We start from the raw sequence: 19,996 nt of genomic DNA on the forward strand, positions 1-19,996 counted from the left end.
GGTGAATGATTAGCAGAACTTCCAGACAGCTCCGCAGTCTGGGAACACAGAGTAACCGAGAAGTTGTTTAGCTGGGGGAAACTCGGCTTAACCACGGAAACCCGTGAAGGTCTGCCATGGCCTGGTTGCTCCAGGCTCAGGCTCACCCGAGACCCAACTTTTCTACCAGCCGGGCTCCACTTCTGAGAGTCCCTCAAGAGCCTGGTGCCATTTGTACTAACTACATCATGCGATTCCAGAGTGAACAAGAGGGTGCTCAGGAATTGCTGACCGCTGGAATCCTGCTGTGTACGTGAGGGCATGTCAAGAACTGGGTGACAGAGTTCTTACCCCGGCGAGCTTACAGTTCACTTGAAAGCCCATGCATTTATACACCTGTGTGTACCCTAACACCGTCTAAACCACCTCTACACCGTAGTCTTAAAATTAACTTTCTAACTACCATATTAGATAAATATAAGAGGTATTGGGATATTGTAATTGTTTTACTTTATTTTTAAAAAATTTTAAAAAATTTATGTATTTTGATTATGTTTTCCCCATCCCCTAATTCCTCCCAGGTCCGATCCTTCCCACCTCCCTGTCCATTCAACCTCTCTCTCTCTCTCTCTCTCTCTCTCTCTCTCTCTCTCTCTCTCTCTCTCTCTCTCTTTCCCTAAAATCAAACAAAAAATGAAAATTAAACAAAAGACAGAAATTGCCAACACACACATACACACATACACAAAACCCATATAAAACACATGGAGTTCTGTTTGTGGTGCCCGGCTGTTCCTAGGAATGGGGCCAGCCCTGCATTATTGATATACCCAGTGATACGCTATTGGAGAAAACTGACTTTTCCTTTATCAGCAACTATCAATTGCAAATAGCTTCTTGGTTGGGGGGGTGGGACCTCCATATCTACTTCCCTTTCTGGGTGCAGGGACCCCATCTGGCGTAAACCTGTGGAGGTCCTGCGTGTGCTGCATCACTCTCTGTGAGTTCATATGTATATCAGTCCTGTGGTGTCTAGAAGACTTTGTTTCCCTGAAATTATCCATCGCCTCTGGCTCCTAACCTTCTAGTCTCCTCTTCTGCACAGATCCCTGAGCCTCGAGATGCGGGACTGATAAGGGCATCCGAAGTCTCTCTGCTCATTGTCCATTTGGGGGTCTCTGTTAATTCCCATCTTCTGTGATGAGGATCGGTCCACGCACGGATCTGTGGGTTTAGCAATATGCCATGGGATGTATTTATCATATATTTCATTACAAAACATTATTTCCACAAGTAATTTTTCTATGTAAATTAAGAACTGGTTAATGCTAAGCTTCTGAGCTCCAGAACTTCCATCTTCTACTCCTCCCATGTCTCTAGACAGGCTAGGTCACGGTATTCCAGTCACATGTGTCTATGTGACTATGCTCACCAATACGTATCCTTTGATGTCTGGCCAAAGTGGGGATCTGATCACTCCAGACAGCAGACTCAGAGTGTGACGTGCCCTGCATGCATGCCAGTCCCAGCCTCTCATTGATGTGAGCTCAGGGCTGCCCTTCCCCTGCTGACCCCTGATGCTCAGCTCGCAGATGCCAGGCCGAGCTCAGGGAAAAGAGGGTAGGACAGGGGTAAGCTCTGTCACCACCATTTCATGTGAACCATGGCCTGGAAGGCTAGAGGTGGTATTAAGAGTGGTTGCTATCATGGGCTGTACACATTAGACAGAATAGCATGTTATATGAAATGTGTGTTTTAAATTTTTAGTTAATGAGGCAGGGTATGGTGGTGCACGCCTTTAAACTCAGCACTAAGGAGGCAGAGGCAGGCAGTTCTCTGAGTTCAAGGCCAGCCTGGTCTACACTATGAGTTCCAAAACAGCCAGAGCTATATAGAAAGACCCTGTCTCAATAAACAAACCAAAATAAAACAACGACAAAAACAATAAGCAAAACCCGAAACTTTAGTTAGCAGGGCTGGGGGTGTAGCACAGTTGGCAGAGTGCTTGTCTAGCATGAAGGCCTGAGCTCTGTTCCTAGCATCTCATAAACTGGGCATTTGTAGTGCATGCCTGTAACCCTGCACTGGAGAAGCAGAAGCAAGAGGATCCCAAGTGTAAGGTCATCCTCTGCTCTACAGTGAGGTCTAGACAAGGATGTGCTGCATAAGACCCTGCCTCACAAAACAGCAATGACAAAAAACAACAGCCAAGATTTTAGTAAAAGGACCAGTCCATTGGAAAGGTAGAAGTTTGGTCAGAAATGGCATCTTGAGAACTGAACTATAAACTTAATGGCTGTAGGATTCTATTATGTTTTCTATAATAAATTATCATTTAACCCCTTTCTGATTAGGAGGCACATCTTTATTTTAAAAAAAAAAATGATTGCAATCCAACATGCTACAAGGCAGAAATACACCCCAGGAAAAAAGGCAAAAGATGCACGCTTGAGAGAGTCACAGGAAGGTGGAGTCCGTAGAAATCAGCAACGGTCTGATAAACTTATTTCGAGTGGGGGTTACTAGGCTGTGAGGTTCGTTACTGGCCTACCAGACCAAGGCTCACAGAGGCGGGAAACAGCGTTCTAACTTCCCAGTTCAACAGGATCTACAGCTTGGGTTCCCCATACACCAGCTCAAAACTCTCTCTTTTTTTTCTGTGCGAGCCTGTGAGGCCTTGCATAACCGTGACTTAGGCCTTTTGCCCACCTGCCATTGATCTCAGCTACCTTCCAACTATTACATTTCAGCAGCTGCAACTTCCTTCTTCTTCTGGAAATCAGGAGCTCATACTCCCCGGTGCCTCCCCCGTATGCCTGCTTTTCCCAATCCTGCATCATCCCCGTGCATACCAGGATATAGCAGGGTATACACCCTATGTTAGGAGTTAACCAGGCTACAGCAGGGTGTGCACCCTATGTTAGGAGTTAACCAGGATATGCACCCCATGTTAGGAGTTAACCAGGATACAGCAGGGTGTGCACACCTATGTTAGGAGTTAACCGTTGTTCCTTTAGTTTAGAATTCCTTTTGGTTTTGTTATATTTAGGTTCTTAAGAAAGAGTTTGATGTAGGCTAGCCTCTTTTTTTTTTTTTTTCTGCCTTGAGACAGGGTCTCTATTTAGTATCTCTCGCTGTCCTGGAACCCATTATGTAAACCATTATGTAAACCAGACTGGCCCCAAACTCACAGAAATTCACAGGCTTCCACTTCCCAAGTGCTGGGATTAAAGGCATGTGTCACCATACCCAGCTAGCCTCAAACTTCTTATCTTCTGCCTAGCATTGGAGTTACAAGCATGTGCCACGATGCCTGACTTTCCTTTCTTCCTTCCTTTCATTCTTTCTTTCTTTCTTTCTTTCTTTCTTTCTTTCTTTCTTTATTATATATACAATGTTCTGCCTGCATAAAAGAAGAGGGCTCCAGACCTCATGATAGATGGTTGTGAGCCATCATGTGGTTACTGGGAATTGAACTCAGGACTTCTGGAAGAACAGCCAGTGTCCTTAACCTCTGAGCCATCTCTCCAGCCTGACTTTCTTTTCCTATTCAATTTTTAAATTATTAAAAAAGCAACAAATAATTGGAAGAAAAATAGTTTTAAATCACAAAATAAATAGTAAACATGTATTCCATATCTTTTCAGTTTTTCAATCCTCCAGCTGAAACATGCTGTTCTAAAAAGTAGTCAATCACTCAAAAATGGTGTTAATAACAGGAATATGGATCAACAGCACAATCCCAACATAGCAAAGCCTACTCCTGTTACCATGGCAACACTACAGCATTCTTTTCTATCAGGTTTGGCATGTCTTTTGAACCAGCCAGATCTAGTCCCCTAAACTGCCAACATAGATTTGTTACTTATTTATGCTACCAGTCCTGATCCATGACTGCCTGCCCCAGCACCAATTCAGAGGCCAGGGCCCTTTATAGGAGCCTTAATTCTTCAACTGGGGAACCCTAAACTTTAAACTTCATGATGGAAATATATCCTCTGCCCACCAAAGATTCTCAGTCCTCCTACAAGGTGCTATTATTATTGGGAAGTAGGGACATAAACAGGGATGGTGTCTCCCAAACTCCCAGTGACAAAATTTGAGCCACTCAGGAATCTCTCACTAATCCAGAGTCATTTGACTAGTAACTACTTATAGGAGTGATGCCCCAGGCCATGGGGATGTAGATCAGTTGGCAAAGTGCTTGCACAAGTCTGGTTTGGTTACCAAAAACCATACAAACCTGGCATAATAAAGCATTCCTCCAGGCCCCAGCTCTTGGAGGGGTGGAGGCAAGAGAATTGAAATTCAGGGTCACCCTTGTCTGTTGTGGTAGCTTGAATTGGCCCCATAATCTCATAGAAGGTGGTACTATTAGGATGTATGATTTTGTTGGAGTGGGTATGGCCTTGTTGAAGGAAGTGTGTCATGGTGGAGGTGGGCTTTGAGATTTCCTATGCTCAGGATACTGCCCAGTGTCTCAGTCGGCTTCCTGTTTCCTTCAAGATGTAGGACTTTCAGGTACCTCTTCAGTACCATTTTTGCCTGCAGGCCGCCATGCTCTCCGTCATGATGATAATAAAGTGAACCTCTGAAACTATAAGAGAGTCACCCCAATTAAATGTTTTCTTTATAAGAGTTCCCATGGTCATGGTGTCTTTTCACAACAATAAAAACCCTAAGACAGAAGTTGGTACCAGAGACTGGAGTATGCTGTGACAGGCCTGGCCATGCTTTTGTTTGGAGTAATACGGACTTTGGGAGTTTGGGTTAGAAAAGCACTGGAATGATTTAAGTGCTGCTTACTGGACCATGGCAGACAGTGGTGCTGAATGTGGTTTGATGGACTGTGGGGATCAAGAGGTCTCAGAGGAGAAGAGTGTTGGTATGCTGCCTAGAGACTGATATTGTGATATTTTGGTAAAGAAAGTGGCTGCTTTTTTGCCCTTGTCAGAACTGTCTCCCTGAGGTTAAAGTGAAGAGTTTTGGATTAATTCCATTGGCAGAAGAAATCTCAAAACAGCCTAGTGTAGACTCTGTTGTGTGGTTATTAGTGGTAACTCAAATGACGATTTATAATGAAAAGGAGTAAATTGAGCAGGGTAAATTTAAAAATTAAATTTTGAGGTCAAAAAGAACACCAGGAAGTGGAATGGAGCTAAACCCCCTGCTCAAAGATATAAACAGATTAATAAATGGAATAAAGGGAGTGGTGACCTCAGGGCAAGATCCTACCCCCACCCCCATGTTTCCAATTTGTGGAAAGAGATGCAGAGTTTGGAGTTTGCCCAGCTGGGTTTTGGTCTTGCTTTAGTACAGCATTTCCTCATTGTGTTTTCTTCTCTACGTTTTGGAATGGGATGTATATCCTGTGTCATTATATGTTAGAAGCAGGAGATCTGTGTTTTGATTTTGATTTTATAGGAGATTACGGTTAAGAGATTGTGTGAATCTCAGAAGAGACTTTGAACTTTGGACTTTTAAACATTGTTGACACTGTGATAGATAGATGGGTTAAATGCATTTTGCATTATGATATTGTTATAAGCATATAGGGGCCAGGGAGTAGAATATGGTAGTTTGAATGTAATTGGCCTCCATAACTCATAGGGATTGGCACTATTAGGAGGTGTGACTTTTTTGGAGCGGATATAGCCTTGTTAGAGTAAGCATGCCACTGGGGGGCAGACTTTGAAGTTTCCTATGCTCAGGATACTGCCCAGTGTCTCAGTCAACTTCCTGTTGCTTGCAAGATGTAGGACCCTCAGCTGCCTCTCCAGTACCATGTTTGCCTGCATGCCGCCATGCTCCCCATCATGATGATGGACTGAACCTCTGAAACTGTAATCAAACCACTACAATGTTTTCATGATGAGTTGCTATGATCATGGTGTCTCTTCACAGCAATAAAAACCCTAACTTAGACAGCTACATAGCATGTTTGAGGCCCACCCAGATAGTTGAGACCAATGTTATGCCCTATCTCAGCAATCTCCCTACACTCAAGAGGGAAGGTTATATGGGGTGTGCATGCTAGGGAAGAACCTTGCAGCTTATCTTAGAACCACACTGGCTGCACCATCCAATTCTCTATCCATTGCCAAAACTTGCAATATAATTATATGTTTTGTTTCTCCAATATATTGTCAGTCTTTGCATACTACCCAGAAAATGGCTCTGTGGGGTTTTCTAATAGTTTAATTAGTCCCTTGGGTGTTTTGATAGGAAGTAGAAGATTTTCTTAATTTAGTAACCTTGTTTACAAATAAGCCTCCACCGTGGGGTCACTTCATGCAAAGCAGTTGTAAAAGGCAGTTTTTCTGAGAGCTGCTGGTGAATCTTGCTTAAGACTTTTAATTTCTCCACTGCTGTTTCAGGTAGGGGGCACAGTAGGACATATATGGAAACCCAATCGGTAGTGGAGAGAGTTTATGAATACTTCTTACACAGATATAGGAAGGGAGTAATGAGCCAAGGGATGGGCGAGTAGCAGATGGAGATGCTATTGTCTCTAGGCCCCCAAGGACTTGGGAGGCAGGGTGGGAGAAATTCCTGATATGTGTAAGGATGATGTAGTAGGTTGTTATCAAACAGATAAGTTCTAAAGTCCAGAAATCATACATGCAATTTTTAAAGCTCCCTTTCAGATCTAGTTAAGAATCTCAAAATGAGATCATCCTATATTTCATGTAAGTTTTGAGTCCGATGGTAGATGTCCTCAAAAAGTATAGAGGGAGATTTAAGGCATAAAGACACATTGACAGTAACACAAAGTAGAGACAGAGGCAGAAGCTGGAATGATGTGTCTATAAGCCAGGGTGTCAAAATTGTCAGCAGCCACCACTACTAGGACAATGTGCTGCAATGTCTACCTTAGAGCCTCCACATTGACTTCAGACTTTCAACATTCAGATCTGGGAGAGTTTGCTGCCTGTTATTTTCCCTGCCAGTATTGTAACAATGTGTGGTGTCCTATGAAAACAGCGTAGATGGCATCCTAGTGGCAGGACAAGGTAGCCATAGATTGAGAAACCCCCTCCTTAGTCTCCTACCTACTTCTAGGCTCCTGTTGGGGCTCACGACTGTCCAAGGCCTGCCATAGAGTAGAGGATGAGATAGCTCAATGATGTACTAGGGAGTCAGTCAGCCTCCGGGGAGAAAGACCAGGGTGGAAAAGGGTGGAAGGTGACTTTGCAGGACAAGCAGAAACTAATGTTCAGCTCATTTCTGATGAAGAAATGGGGCTTATGGAGAAGAACCATAAGCCCTGATTTGTTTGGGACAATCTGGCTTTTTTGTTTTCTTGGTTCCCCAACTAAAGAGTTATTTTTTTTTTTTTTACTCCAAGTGTCCAGGATTAAATGATAAATCATGTAGTCCCTTTAGTTTTGGGTTACAATCCAATTATATTATTATTTAAATAGAGGTAGAGCAGAGCTTTCAGTAGGATATGGTGAGTCACGTCACCACAATCATCAACATAAACACACAAACCCTCTCTTCTGACTGTCCTATAGTGCTCAACATTGCTTGATAGGTGTTATGTCTTGGAGGTAAAATTTTCCCTCTGTGCTCATTTGCTGAGACTTGATAACACTATTTTAGGATTTGCAGACTTTAGAAAGTGGTATCTAATGGAGTTGGTCACTAAAGGCACGGTACCTTTGTCCTTGGAAGGGCATCTTGTCCTGGGCTCCTCCTTTCTGTTCTCTACCTTCTGGGTGCCAGAGTGAACAGCTGTACTCTGCTTGCTGTATTTACGGTCTGCTTCACAATGGCTCAGATACAAGGGCGCCAGATGCTCATGGACTAAAACCATGAGCCACAAATAAAAATAAATCTCCCTCTCTTTAAGCTGTTTCTCCTCAGGTATTTGTCACAGAGGTGAAAAGTATGACTAACATATAAAATTGGTACCAGAAGTGGGGTCTTTTCTGCGACTGCCTTACCATATGGAATGAAGCCTTGGAATTGTTTTCTAAAAAGGACTTGGAAAATTTTAAAGATAAAGGCTAGATAATCTCAGAACACGTTTATCTCGACTTAATGGGTAATTCTAGTGGGATCTGAGAAGCCAAGAGTACAGATAGGAATATGAAGCACTCATGGATTACATACGGGCATGAGGACTCTACTGTAGACTGGACTAGAGGCCATTCATGCTACACCGTGGCAAGAAACCTGGATATTTTTTGTATGACATTTATTTGCCTTTTGAGATGGCTCTCATCTAGCCTAGGCTGACCTTGTCCTCACAATGTAGTCAAGGCTAGGATTAAAAGTGTGTGCCATCATACCTGGATCCTCTTCTTTTAAGAGAAAGCTGGTGGACAGATATCATTTAAACTTTCCTAAGGAAACTGTTTTAGTGACCATTCTGTTGCATGCCTTGGTGTGTAAGTGTATTTCTGGAGTAGTTATATTAAGGTTATCAGCTACAGACAACAAAAATCTATCCTGGCTACTGTAGGAGAAAAAGAGTTTATTAAACGAGTCATTAACAGAATCATTGTGAGGGCTGATAAGGGTTCCAGGTTAAGTTTGAAAGACTCATGTCTAGCACCTCTCTATTGAATGCACTTAAGATGACTCCTTTGCCGGCCCTATGGACCAGTATGCACAGTGGACAAGCCAGCTTGCTGAGAGAGAACCTCTGAAGGCTGCCGTCTTTGCTGCTTCTTGTGTGGCAGAATGGAAATTCCATGCCGATTCAGTTTCCTCATTGGAAGTCTTCAGTAGATTGTATGAGTGGATGGTCATATGTCTCTATGCTAGCTAAAAATAATTTTATTTTATTAAAAATAAAATTCTGTCATTGCATTCCTTTCCATTTTTCTGTCCAAATACCTGACAGAACAGCTTGAAGGAGAACAGCTTTTATTTTGGTATTAGAGGCTTCAGTCCATGGTTGCTTGGCCCTCATGCACATGGACAGAACATTGTGGTGGGAATTCACAGTCAAAGAAGGCTATTCGCATCATGATGGACAGAAAGGAGGCAGGAACCAAAGGTCAGATAAAACCTTCAGAAGCACACCACACTTACCTACTTTCTGCACTGAGGCTCCACTGCCTTAAAAATTTCCCAACTCCCAAAATAGAGTCACTTAAATACATGATCCTTGGCAGATAGATCATAGACAAACCATAGCATTGGAAAAGGGGACCTGACAGTGTGGAACTGGTAAGGAAATAAAATTGTTTGCTCAAAAGATATTTGTGCCTAACATTTTGACATGCTGTCACGCCGACTTCACAAAACGTGGACCACTTTCCATTGCTACCTACACTGTCTGAGTTCCTCCTCCTACATCTTCTCCCATGATAAATACAATTTCTCTGGTGTTTTGAAAATGTGGTAGGGAAAAAGAGATCTCAGTGTATTATAATCTGTTTTTCCCCCAAATGAATTAAGTTAAAATTATTCTTAGCCAGGCCTGGTGATTGATACAGGCCTGTGATATCAGTTGCTCCAGAGACTGAGGCAGAAAAATCACAAGACAAGCCCTGTAGGGTAAGGGCAAGGCCAATCTAGGCAACTTAGTGAGACCCTAACAACAACAACAACAGATTAAAAGTAATGCGGATGAGGGTAGCTGGGAGAGATGACTTAGTGGCTAATGCCTTGTTCTGATCTTACAGAAGATTCAGGTTTGCCTCTCAGCTTCCATGTCAGCCATAGGCTTCTGAACTCGTGTGTACATAACCCCATACAGATATATACACATCCATATTCTTAAGACAAATAAAACTTTAGAAAAGTAATGGAAAGAGCTGGGCATGTACCTCCATGGTGGAGTGCTTGCGAACCTGCAGTGCACCACGCACGTCTGTGCTCTATGCGCTACCATACAGTTTGCAAGCTTCAGGCAAGGGGCTGGAGATAGAAACAAAGACACACAGACAGAGAGACAGAAACACGGACCTCTAGTCACTGGTAAGAAGCCCTTATTCAATAGCACCACGGAGGCTTATATACCCAACACGGTCAGGTGGGCCAACAGGTGAAAACCTTATTCTCTGATCCTCAAGGCCAAGGCAACACGTGCTCGTGAAGCAGAGCTGGTAAACAACTTTGACACAGCTTTCAGTAACTCAAATCAGAAGGAAAGTAAAGATCTCTAGCAGGGAAGAGCAGCTGGAGGCTAGGACTCCAAACGGTCCCAACACAAACCTAACCTGCACAGAGTCCTGGGTTGATCTTCCCCATCCCCATAACAGAAGGAGCACTGAGATTATTGTTCCTGTGACACAGCGACTTACATCCTCTTCTTTCTTAGATTGCCTTTCTTATTGTTAATATTTGAACACGTACACACATACACACACACACACATACACACACACATGTATTCTGAAAATCTTGTTTTGCCTGCTGTGTCTGGTGAAAACACTTCTTCACAGTGCCCCTCTTTTCACTGTGAGACCAGATCATATTATATAGCACAGGTGTCCCACTCCCCATGTTATCCAGGCTGTCCTCAACTTGCAAGCTTTCTGCTCTGTGTCCCAAGTGTTATAATTGCAAACATGTGCTACCACAGCCAGCTCTGACCACAGGATATTTAAATAAAGTTTTTAAAATCATTTTTGTGATTATTATATATATATATATATTGTACAGTTACATATATTTACCAAATTCATACAATTTATCTTTAAAATATATTTATTCTTTGGCTGTTATACACATGTATGTAATGTGTTTTAATCATAGTTATACATCCTGATTGCCTTCTTTTATGCCCCTCCAACTGCCTTTTGGACCCTTCTTCTTTTCAATACATTCAGTATGTTTGCCTGGAGTATGGGGTAAAAATAAGAAATATGGTAGGGGGTTCATGAAAATTTGGTTCATGTAAACTTTAAAAAATGAGATATGAAAGTATTAATTCTTACTTTATTTGTATTTGAAACAATGCTAACCCACACACATTAAATTACGCATACATGGGATGCATATAATTCCATCCAAATGGAGTAGTGAATTTACTATATGTGTTATGCAGTTTCCACACAGTGCCACTTTAGTTGTCAGCAGGGGCACCCACACTGCCTTTTCCATTTGTGGGAAGTCTTTATTTCTTGGCTAACACTTAAAGAAGCATTTTCATGGTAGCATCCTTACTGAACTCTGCCCCTCCTCCGGAGGTTTCCCACTGTGCGTAGTTCTTGTGGCCCACTCTTCTCAGCTCTCTTAGTCCACTTTGTCTTCCCATTCCTCCTGACCAGCATAATCTAAGCTATGTCACTTTTCCAGGTTATCCTTTTCAACAGTATAGAGTCAATAGACTCTTTTCAACAGTATAGACTTTTCAACAGTATAGACCTTTTCAACAGTATAGACTCAACAGTATAGAGTCAATGACAGGCTTTATAGTTGGGACTAACTGCCATCCTCCAGGGCCATTACCTTCGCTGAGGAAGAAGGGATGCATTACAAGTACCCGAGAGCCTACAGGAGAAAGATGGCGTGGTGTGTATATTCTAGGCCCTGTCAATGGGAAAGCTCTTTGAAGGGAGAAGAGACTGGTCATCTTTGTCCTGCTACTCTGTATCCTGAAGCAGCCTGTAGAAAGTTCCTGAAGAGCTCTCGTGATACAGTGCTTCCTTGGAACCCACCAGCCTCAGGCTGGGGCTGTAGCGATGGTACCAAGATGAAGATAAACCGTAGACTCCCAACAGGCATAGGGCATCGATTATTATATGCCAACAGAAGAAGGTGGTGGCAAACATGATGTCTTCATCCTTCCATGGGTAGCCAGAGACCGGTCTAAACAGAATGAAGCCTGTGTGCATCAGCCACGAGCCCATCATCAGGAATAGAAAGTTCTTGATCAGCTGAAGGCGAAAGGACCCAGCAGCCCACAGCTCTGCCGTCAACACCAGCATCAGCAGGAACACCACCAGGATGAGGAGAGAGTGAACGTACAGTTCCACCTTGGATGAGACCTGAACATGGGACACCAGCAGCAGTAGCAGCACATAGATGCCCAGGGCCATGGAACCTCTTTCTAAGGCTGCACACCTCTGCCGCAGCACGTTCTTGCTTATGACGTCTACACAACCGTCAAGGGTGAGGAGGATGAACATGGTGAGGTGCTGCCACTCCTGAGGGTACATAAACCTTGGAGGCGTCTCTTTGTTGATCAGCACCATCCCATCATCAAGACAGAAGACCACATAAAATGTTAAGAGGGAGCCGGTCACTATCTTCAGCCAGCCACCAAAGGCTATTTTCCACAGCTTGGAACTTCTCTTTGGATTCTTGGGAAGGGATGAAAGATACACGGGAGAGTCATCAGCCATCATGGCCTTGAAGACAACTGTTGCCTGATACAGTCCATACAAGAAAATGTATAAGCCTGGGTAGAAATGGCCGCCGAACTTTCCATTCCCCATGAAATGATCAATCTATTTGTATAAAAAGTAAAGAACAGAACTGGAGACCTCTTGGCCTTCTTCTTCCTTGCATGCCCATCAAGTTTTTGCTGCATGCACAGAGATAATGTCTACCTATTTTTATCGTCTCCTTCTGCCCACTTCTCTCTCCCACAGAATGGAAAATTCTGGACAGGAGCCCTACACCTTGGGTGAGGGGCATCTCATTGTCTCATTCCCTTCTAGTGCAAAGCAAATTGACTGACTGCTGCCAAAGGAGGGGGCGTGAATGTTTCCGAAAGTGCGCCTGCAGGATTGTGTGCTCTCACCAGCTCTGCTTGGGGGCCCTGCTAGAGCCTCTCTGCTCAACCCCATCCCCTCTCTCGTGGCTTGATTTCTCCTGAGCCTGTCTAGTTCCTGGAATGAGGCGGTGCCTGAGCATATGGAGTATCTAGGAAAGAACTGGCTAACTCATAATTCTGTGTGCATCCCTCAACACTCCTGCTCACTTATCGGCTCATATACTGAGGGCAAATATTTGTGAGTTTGTTGATTGATGTAGGCCTTGCTGTGTACCCAGACTAGCCTCTAACTCACGAGTTTCCTGCCTTAGTCTCTCCAGTACTGGGGTTGTAGGTGTGCACTACCACAGCCCGGAAATATCTGGGTTTGTACTCACACATGTAAACCTTCCCCTGAGCTCCTACTTGACTTTGTTGCTCTTTTGCAACAGGATGCTTAAGGGCCACCAGGAAAGCCACTCACCTGCCCTTCAGCGGTTCTTAGTTGGATAATGGATGAACTCACAAAGCCAGCTTCTGAGATCAGTTTTGGAGCACCATGGTGAATATTTTAGTAAAATCAGATACCATTATCTTGAGACATGTAACTCTGATCAGCTGTTTATATTTTGATGAGAGTTATCACCTCAACTTCATTCTCTTTTTAACTATAATTGTTATGTGTCTGATAACATAATGGCAGAAAGAGCCCTGCGCTCTAGATGTCCGCTGGCTGCATGCATGGGATTTCAACCAAGCTGAGAGTCTTCATACTTTTGGTTTTAGTTTGTTCTTGAAATAGCCCCAGACTGGCCTCAGACTACTGATGCCCCTCACTACCTCCCCTCCTAAGTGCTGAAGTGACAGGCACACACCACCATGCATGTATGTATGTTTGTGTAAATTAAGGCATATAATCTATTGATTTGATGTACAGAGACCTTATGGCATGTTTACTAGCATTAAAATAATTAACTTGTCCATCATCTCACAGAGTGACATTTGTTTGTGGCCAAACCACAGGTTACACTCAGCCAGTTTCAAATGCATGCTATAATGTTAGGGGCTAGAATCACTATGCTGTATATTAGAACTCTAGAACTTACCCGTCCCACAATACTGAAGTTTACAGCTTGACCAATACCTCCCTGTTTCTGAACCCTCCCCACTGTTCCTGGGAACTGTCATTTTTTTCTCTGCTCCTATAAATTCAACTTCTTAAAAGATTCCACATATAATGAGATCATGCAGCCTTTGCCTTTGTCTTAACTATTTGATTTAACCTAGGGCATTCTGTGTTCATCTGTGTTGTGAGTGTATATAGAGTGTATGTGCCCACAGAACCCAGAGGCGTTGGGTCTATGGGCTGGAGTTACAGATGGTTGTGAGCTGTCTGACATAGGTGCCCACAGAACCCAGAGGCGTTGGGTCCCCTGGGCTGGAGTTACAGATGGCTGTGAGCCCCTGACATAGATCCTCGACTGGGACCCACACTTGGGTCCTCTAGAAAAGCTACAAGTGCGTTTAACCACTGAGTCATCTCTCTAGCTCCGTACTTAAAAAGCGTGTTGGGGGCAGTTCAGACACACTGTGATGTACGTGGGGACTCGGAGGGTAACTTGCAGTCTCCTCCCACCACATCGGTTTCAGGACTGAACTCAGAGGTGGCAGCAACCGTCTTTATGTAGTGGGCCATCTGGCAGACCCCCAGAGTTTTTTTCTCCCTTTGTATCTTGACCACATCCCCTCCCTTTTGCAGTGAGAAGTATTCTCTCACCACTGAGTTCCTGCCAACAGAATGGGAATGTGAGCGAATGGTACGTATCACTGTCTGGTGTCACCGTATAATCCTCCCTCACACTCCGTGGCACTTCCCTTTCTTTTAGCTTTAGACCAAGTGCCTCGTCTTACTTAAGAGTTAAATGCTGAGCTCAGCGTGGTGGTGCACATGTTTATTCCCAGCATTTGGGAGGCAGAAGCAGTGGATTCAAGGCCAGTTTGGTCGACATAGTAAGTTCAAGCCAAACTAGAACTACATAGTGAGACCCTGCCTCACATTCATAACAATAATATAGTGAATTCTGTGTTTCTGAGGGTGGGAACAGAAGCACTCATATTTGGGGTTATATATGATGTGACAGTTAATCTTGATTGTCAACTACATTGATCTGAGAGATGCTTAGGAGATCAGTGAAGTGTATCTGTAGTTCCTTTGTGGTAACATTTCTAATATTTAGCAGTTAGTGAGTGTGTGCACGTGTGTCCGTGTGCAGACACATGAGTGCCATGGCATGCGTGTGGAGGTCATAGGACAGCTTGAAGGAGTCAGTTCCTTCTTTTTATCCCGTGGGTCCTAGGGATTAAACTCAGGTATTCGTTGTAGGCACCATGGCCTTTACCTGCTGTGCCGTCTCACTGTGATGACCTTTCCAGTAACCATTAGGCCAGGAGAACTCTGACCTAGTCAATGATTTAGTCCACTGCTAGATTTTAAAATATGAATAGAATTGTCGGTCAGGGTGGGACCACCTTGAAGGAAGTGGGTCCCTGGGGCTGATCTTCTGGTGGCTCTCTTGTCTCTAGTCCCTTCCTTTTATTCCCCTTTCCTTCCTGAGGTATGAGGTGAACAACTTTTTCGACCATCCATTCCCATTGACACATACTCTGCCTCACCTCTGTCAAGTCAAACTTAAGCAGAAACCTCTGAAAACATGATCTACAATAAAATAAAATAATAAAATGTTTTCTCCTTTAAATTGTTTAACTTGGGTGTTTCCCATAACAATGAGTCTTATGAATGCATGTGAATGAGAGTTTTTGTGGGATTGTTAAGGAAATTACCACTTTGTTAGAGCCACTAGCTCACCAAAGCTAGTGTAAAACTAATACAGTCTTGTAGAAAAATCTGAACAGGCACACAAGCAAAATGGGATTAAAAGTAAGCATCTGTAATATTATAGCTGATGATAACCAGTGTTAGCCTTTTGTTGTAGGAATCTAATTTTAGGGTGGCAGGGCTGTGGAATGAAAAAAATAAAATAAATGACCAGAAATTAAGATCAAGATTTTAGTCCCAATTTCTCCTAGATTGCTTCTTTTTCTTATCTTTTTAAAGATTCTGTTTCTTTACCATATAAAGTTAAGAGTTTTGACAACTATGTTCTATAAGTGAGAAAGAGCGTAATTTTTGTTTTGTATTGTAGCAGGATCTAACTGTCCTGGATAGCCTAGAATTCACTGGGTAGCTCAACCTGCTGTCACTTTCCTGCTCACAGAGATTCGCCTGCCTTTGCCCTCTGAGTGCCAGAATTAAGGTGTATACCACCATGCCCAGCTATATAAGTATTCTTAAGTGTCGTTATATGCATACACACATACACACATATATATAAAGAGAGAGAGAGAGAGAGAGAGAGAGAGAGAGAGAGAGAGAGAGAGAGAGAGAGAGAGAGAAAAAAAAATGGACTGTTTACCACCCCCACAAGTTTTCTTTTCTTGGCCAATAAAAAAGACAGGAAGAAAACCTTATGATCATAATAGCTGAAAAGCTTCAACGGAAGTGCCAAGACAGAAGAGGTACAAGGGAAGCTGTGAAGATGATGGCAGAGGGGACCAGAGAGGAGCGTTCCCTGGCAGTCACCTTTGCTCTGGGAAATCCTGAACTACTCTGGGTAAACTTGGTCCTTTGTGGCCGAGTCTGGTCCCACTGAGTCTTTTCCATGAACAGAATGCTTCCGTGTATCCCACCTCTACCTGGGACAGATTGTAACATGAGGAATGGCAGTGTTTTCCATTAGCAATGGCCTCGGGGCCGTAGGGTCTAGGGACACAATGAATGTGGGGGCACAAGCAAATGCCATCCATCTCTTGACCACCACTTTTACCTCTTAACTTCCTGGAAATGGAGACGGGGGTGTCAGCAGTCAACGGAGGAGAACAGAACATTCGCCAGGACACCTGAAGTTCAAGGTTGATAGCGGCGCGGATGTAGAGCAAGTGAGCCCACATAATGTTCCGTTTGTGAAATTTAGCCTGTATACTGGCTTAACATCAAGGCTGGGTGCTGTTCATTAAAACATGAGCATTCTGATCTTAGGACTTTGAAGATAGGAATCACTCATCCCAAACCAGACACTACCCACAGAAGCTGAGGAGGAAGCCAAACATGGTGAATGATTAGCAGAACGGCCAGAGAGCTCCAAAATCTGGGGATGTAGAGTACATGGAAGGTTATCTTAAGAGGGAAATAGCCTCACCACAGAAACCCATGGAAGTCCTTCATTCCTCTCAGACCTTCCTCGCTCATCTGGGGGGTCCCCTATATTTCCGAGTACCCCAGGCATAGCTAACACCATTTGTCTGACTCCATTAGGTGACAAAAATAGGTGAAAGTTCCACAGAATTCATTTCAAATGAGTTTGTAACTGCGGTGACACACTCCTCACAGAGCTTAAAGATAGAGTGTATACACATATGCACACACACTCCTCACAGAGCTTAAAGATAGAGTGTATACACATATGCACACACACTCCTCACAGAGCTTAAAGATAGAGTGTATACACATATGCACACACACTCCTCACAGAGCTTAAAGATAGAGTGTATACACATATAAAGATAGAGTGTATGCACACACACTCCACAAATGTCCTTTAACAATGAATCTTTAGAATGAGAGACTAGCGAGCTCGGTGTGGGGACTTGTGTGTTTATCCCATCCCAGCACTTGAGAGGCTGAGGCAGCAAGAAAGTCCTAAGTCTGAAGACAAGTTGAGCTATGTAATGAGGCCTAGGCTAACATGGAGCAGGGAGGGGAGCGGGGGGGGGGGAGCAAAAACAAAACAAACAGGAAAAGGAGGGCAATCAAAAAATGCCCGGAGTGCTATCTAGAATGTATCTGAAGAGAATGTCACTGGCCAGAGTTAGCATGGGAGAGACACAGGGTAGAGTAGCTGCCCAATATGCACATGAAAGTGGCAATTACAGGGGGTGCTGAAGTGGAAGTTTCCGAATTGTCTTTTAATCTGTCTTTGGCCACTTGGGTTGCCATCATTATCATCCCCATCTCCATCGGTGTTTGTAACCCATTTTGTTTCTTCTTCCAATGGGAAGAAGACAGGTTGTGTGGCCAAGGCTTAGCTAGGGACCCACAGGTGGCATTTGGGTGAGGATTCTAAGCACAAAAGCATGAGGGCTGTCTTGTTTACTATTCTAGAACCCTCTTCACCCTATCTGTCTGCTTCTGTACTTCAGGAGTCGGGGCTTATGGGCAGTAGTGGAGACCTTCACTCTGCTGCTGCTTGGGTTTGCTAATGAGGGGAATGGCAGAACTCTGGTGAGCAGTCTTTCCCTGGAGCCCCTCATGGTAGGTTGGTTGTATCATTACAGAAGGCTATAGCTCCAACAGCGAGGCTGACTCCCATAGCTCAAGCTGCCCATCTCCCTGGACATCAGGGAGATGTAGTTAATAGCTCTTCACCATTGCTAACCCTTGAGTGCTGTTAGCATCCAGGCCAGCATGCCTTCAATGGTTCTTTAGTTATGTAGTTAATGCTTTTACCCCACTGAGCATGGGGTTCTGGATCAGTGGATGATACAGTAGTAGATATCAAGAATGGCTTCAGGAATGACCCTCAGGATGGAATTCTGGACAAGATCCTTGTCTTAGGGTTATGGTTGCTGTGATGAAGCACCGTGACCAGGCAACTTGGAGAGGAGAGGGGTTGTGTGGCTTGAACTGCCACATCATAGTTCATCATTGAAGGAAGTCAGAATAGGAACTCAAATAGGGGAGAAACCTGAAGGCAGGAGCTGATGCAGAGGCCCTGGAGAAATATTGCTTACTGCCTTTTGCCTCATGGCTTCTCCAGCCTGCTTTCTTAAAGAACCCAGGAATGGCCCCAACTGCAATAGACTGGGCCCTCCCCTTAATTAATCACTAACTAAGAAAATGTCCTACTTAGTTGCCTACAGCCAATCTTATGGAGCATTTTTTTCTCGATTGAGGCTCCCTTATCTCTGATGACTCTAATTTGAGTCAAGTTGACATAAAACTAGCCACTACAGTCCCTCGTGTATTTGAGAAACACACGTGTAATCAATCTTCACAGAGAGAAACAAGACATTTCAGTTTCAGCACAGAGTGACATCACAGCTCCCCCTTAGATGCATTGCTTGAGTTGCAAATGGGAGAACTGAGGGTTGAGAGGAAATAGCTCCAGCAATCTAATGCTGCGTCACCAATAGGGATTGTAACCATCTGGGACCAGGTGCTGGTGCTCAGCAGGTGTGTTGTCTAGTAGACACTGACTGTGACTATTTACATTCAAGTTGATTAAAATAAAAATATATATGAGGAAGGAGGATGAATTAGAACAAAGTGTAATGATGCTGATGTATAAAAATATCATAATGAAATCCATGACTTTGTGTGGTAACCTAAAATACTTATTTGGAGCTGGTGAGATGGCTCAGCAGGTGGATGCACTTGCTATGCAAACTCAGTGACCTGAGTTCCTTCCACAGAAGCCTCAGAGAAAGGCAGGAAGTAACTCTTGGAAGTTGTCCTCTAGCTTCCATATACAAGTAAATACGAAATTCTAAATTAACTTAAATGTGAAGTAAAGATAAAATCCAGTTACTTTAGTGACAGATGTCCGAGTGAGCAGCATGCTCACTTGACACAGAGAGCATCTTTTATTGCAAAGACTCACGCTGGAAAAGACAACCCAAGACAGTGCCTAGAGCAAGGAGACAAGGTGAGAGCCTCAAACATACAACTCGGAAGGTAAGCACAGGATCAAAATGAACGGCTCACTTCTTGGAGTTGGAGGGCAAATATGATAAAATATGGTGTCAAGATTTATGGGATCTATGCAGGAGATTCAGTTAGTGCTTGGCTCTGCTGCTCTAATGTCAAGGGTGCTGGTCTGGTTGAAGAGGAAAGAAATCCTAAAATACGTAAAAGGGGAGAACAGATGAGGTTAGAACTTTGTGTTTTTTATTTTCTGAGACAGGATTTTTCTGTAGCTTTGAAGCCTGCCTGGAACTAACTCTTGTAGACCAGGCTGGCCTCGAACTCACAGAGATCCACCTGCCTCTGCCTCCCAAGTGCTGGGATTAAAGGTGTGCGCCACCACTCCCCGGCTGAGGTTAGGACTTCGACTTTCCCTATTTTCCCGTGTCCTCTCTTTCTATTTGAGAACACTCTCCCCCAGAGAAAGAAAGCCCTCCCCCAGTTAAACCCCTCCCGGCAGCTGTAGATGGGAGAGTGACACCCAGAGGATGTAACCCAGAGGCAGGAGCCTCTGATGACCTCCAGGTCTGTAGCAATAGGTTCCAGCAAGGCCCAGG

At 43.8% G+C, this 19,996-nt stretch overlaps 1 protein-coding gene across 1 annotated transcript; it reads right to left on the minus strand.

Moving 5' to 3' along the window:
- Positions 1-10,989: 10,989 nt before the first annotated feature.
- Positions 10,990-16,683, minus strand: LOC119827767 (transmembrane epididymal protein 1-like). The gene is made up of 2 exons (XM_038349635.1): positions 16,281-16,683; positions 10,990-12,311 (listed from the first exon to the last, which is right to left on the minus strand). Exons 1-2 carry the CDS (start codon positions 16,410-16,412, stop codon positions 11,526-11,528), a joined length of 918 nt encoding a protein of 305 aa, XP_038205563.1. The 5' UTR covers positions 16,413-16,683; the 3' UTR covers positions 10,990-11,525.
- Between the last annotated feature and the right edge of the window lie 3,313 nt (positions 16,684-19,996).

Source organism: Arvicola amphibius, chromosome 12 (assembly GCF_903992535.2).
Source record: "Arvicola amphibius chromosome 12, mArvAmp1.2, whole genome shotgun sequence".
In the NCBI taxonomy this organism is placed as follows: Eukaryota; Metazoa; Chordata; class Mammalia; order Rodentia; family Cricetidae; genus Arvicola; species Arvicola amphibius.

Bases quoted from the DNA above. Each gene is read 5' to 3' on its own strand.
- LOC119827767 (XM_038349635.1), bottom strand. From the start codon at position 16,412: ATGTTACAATCTGTCCCAGGTAGAGGTGGGATACACGGAAGCATTCTG. The intron at 12,312-16,280 runs GTGACTGCCAGG...GGACTGTATCAG, and splicing joins CAGGATTTCCCAGAGCAAAG to GCAACAGTTGTCTTCAAGGC.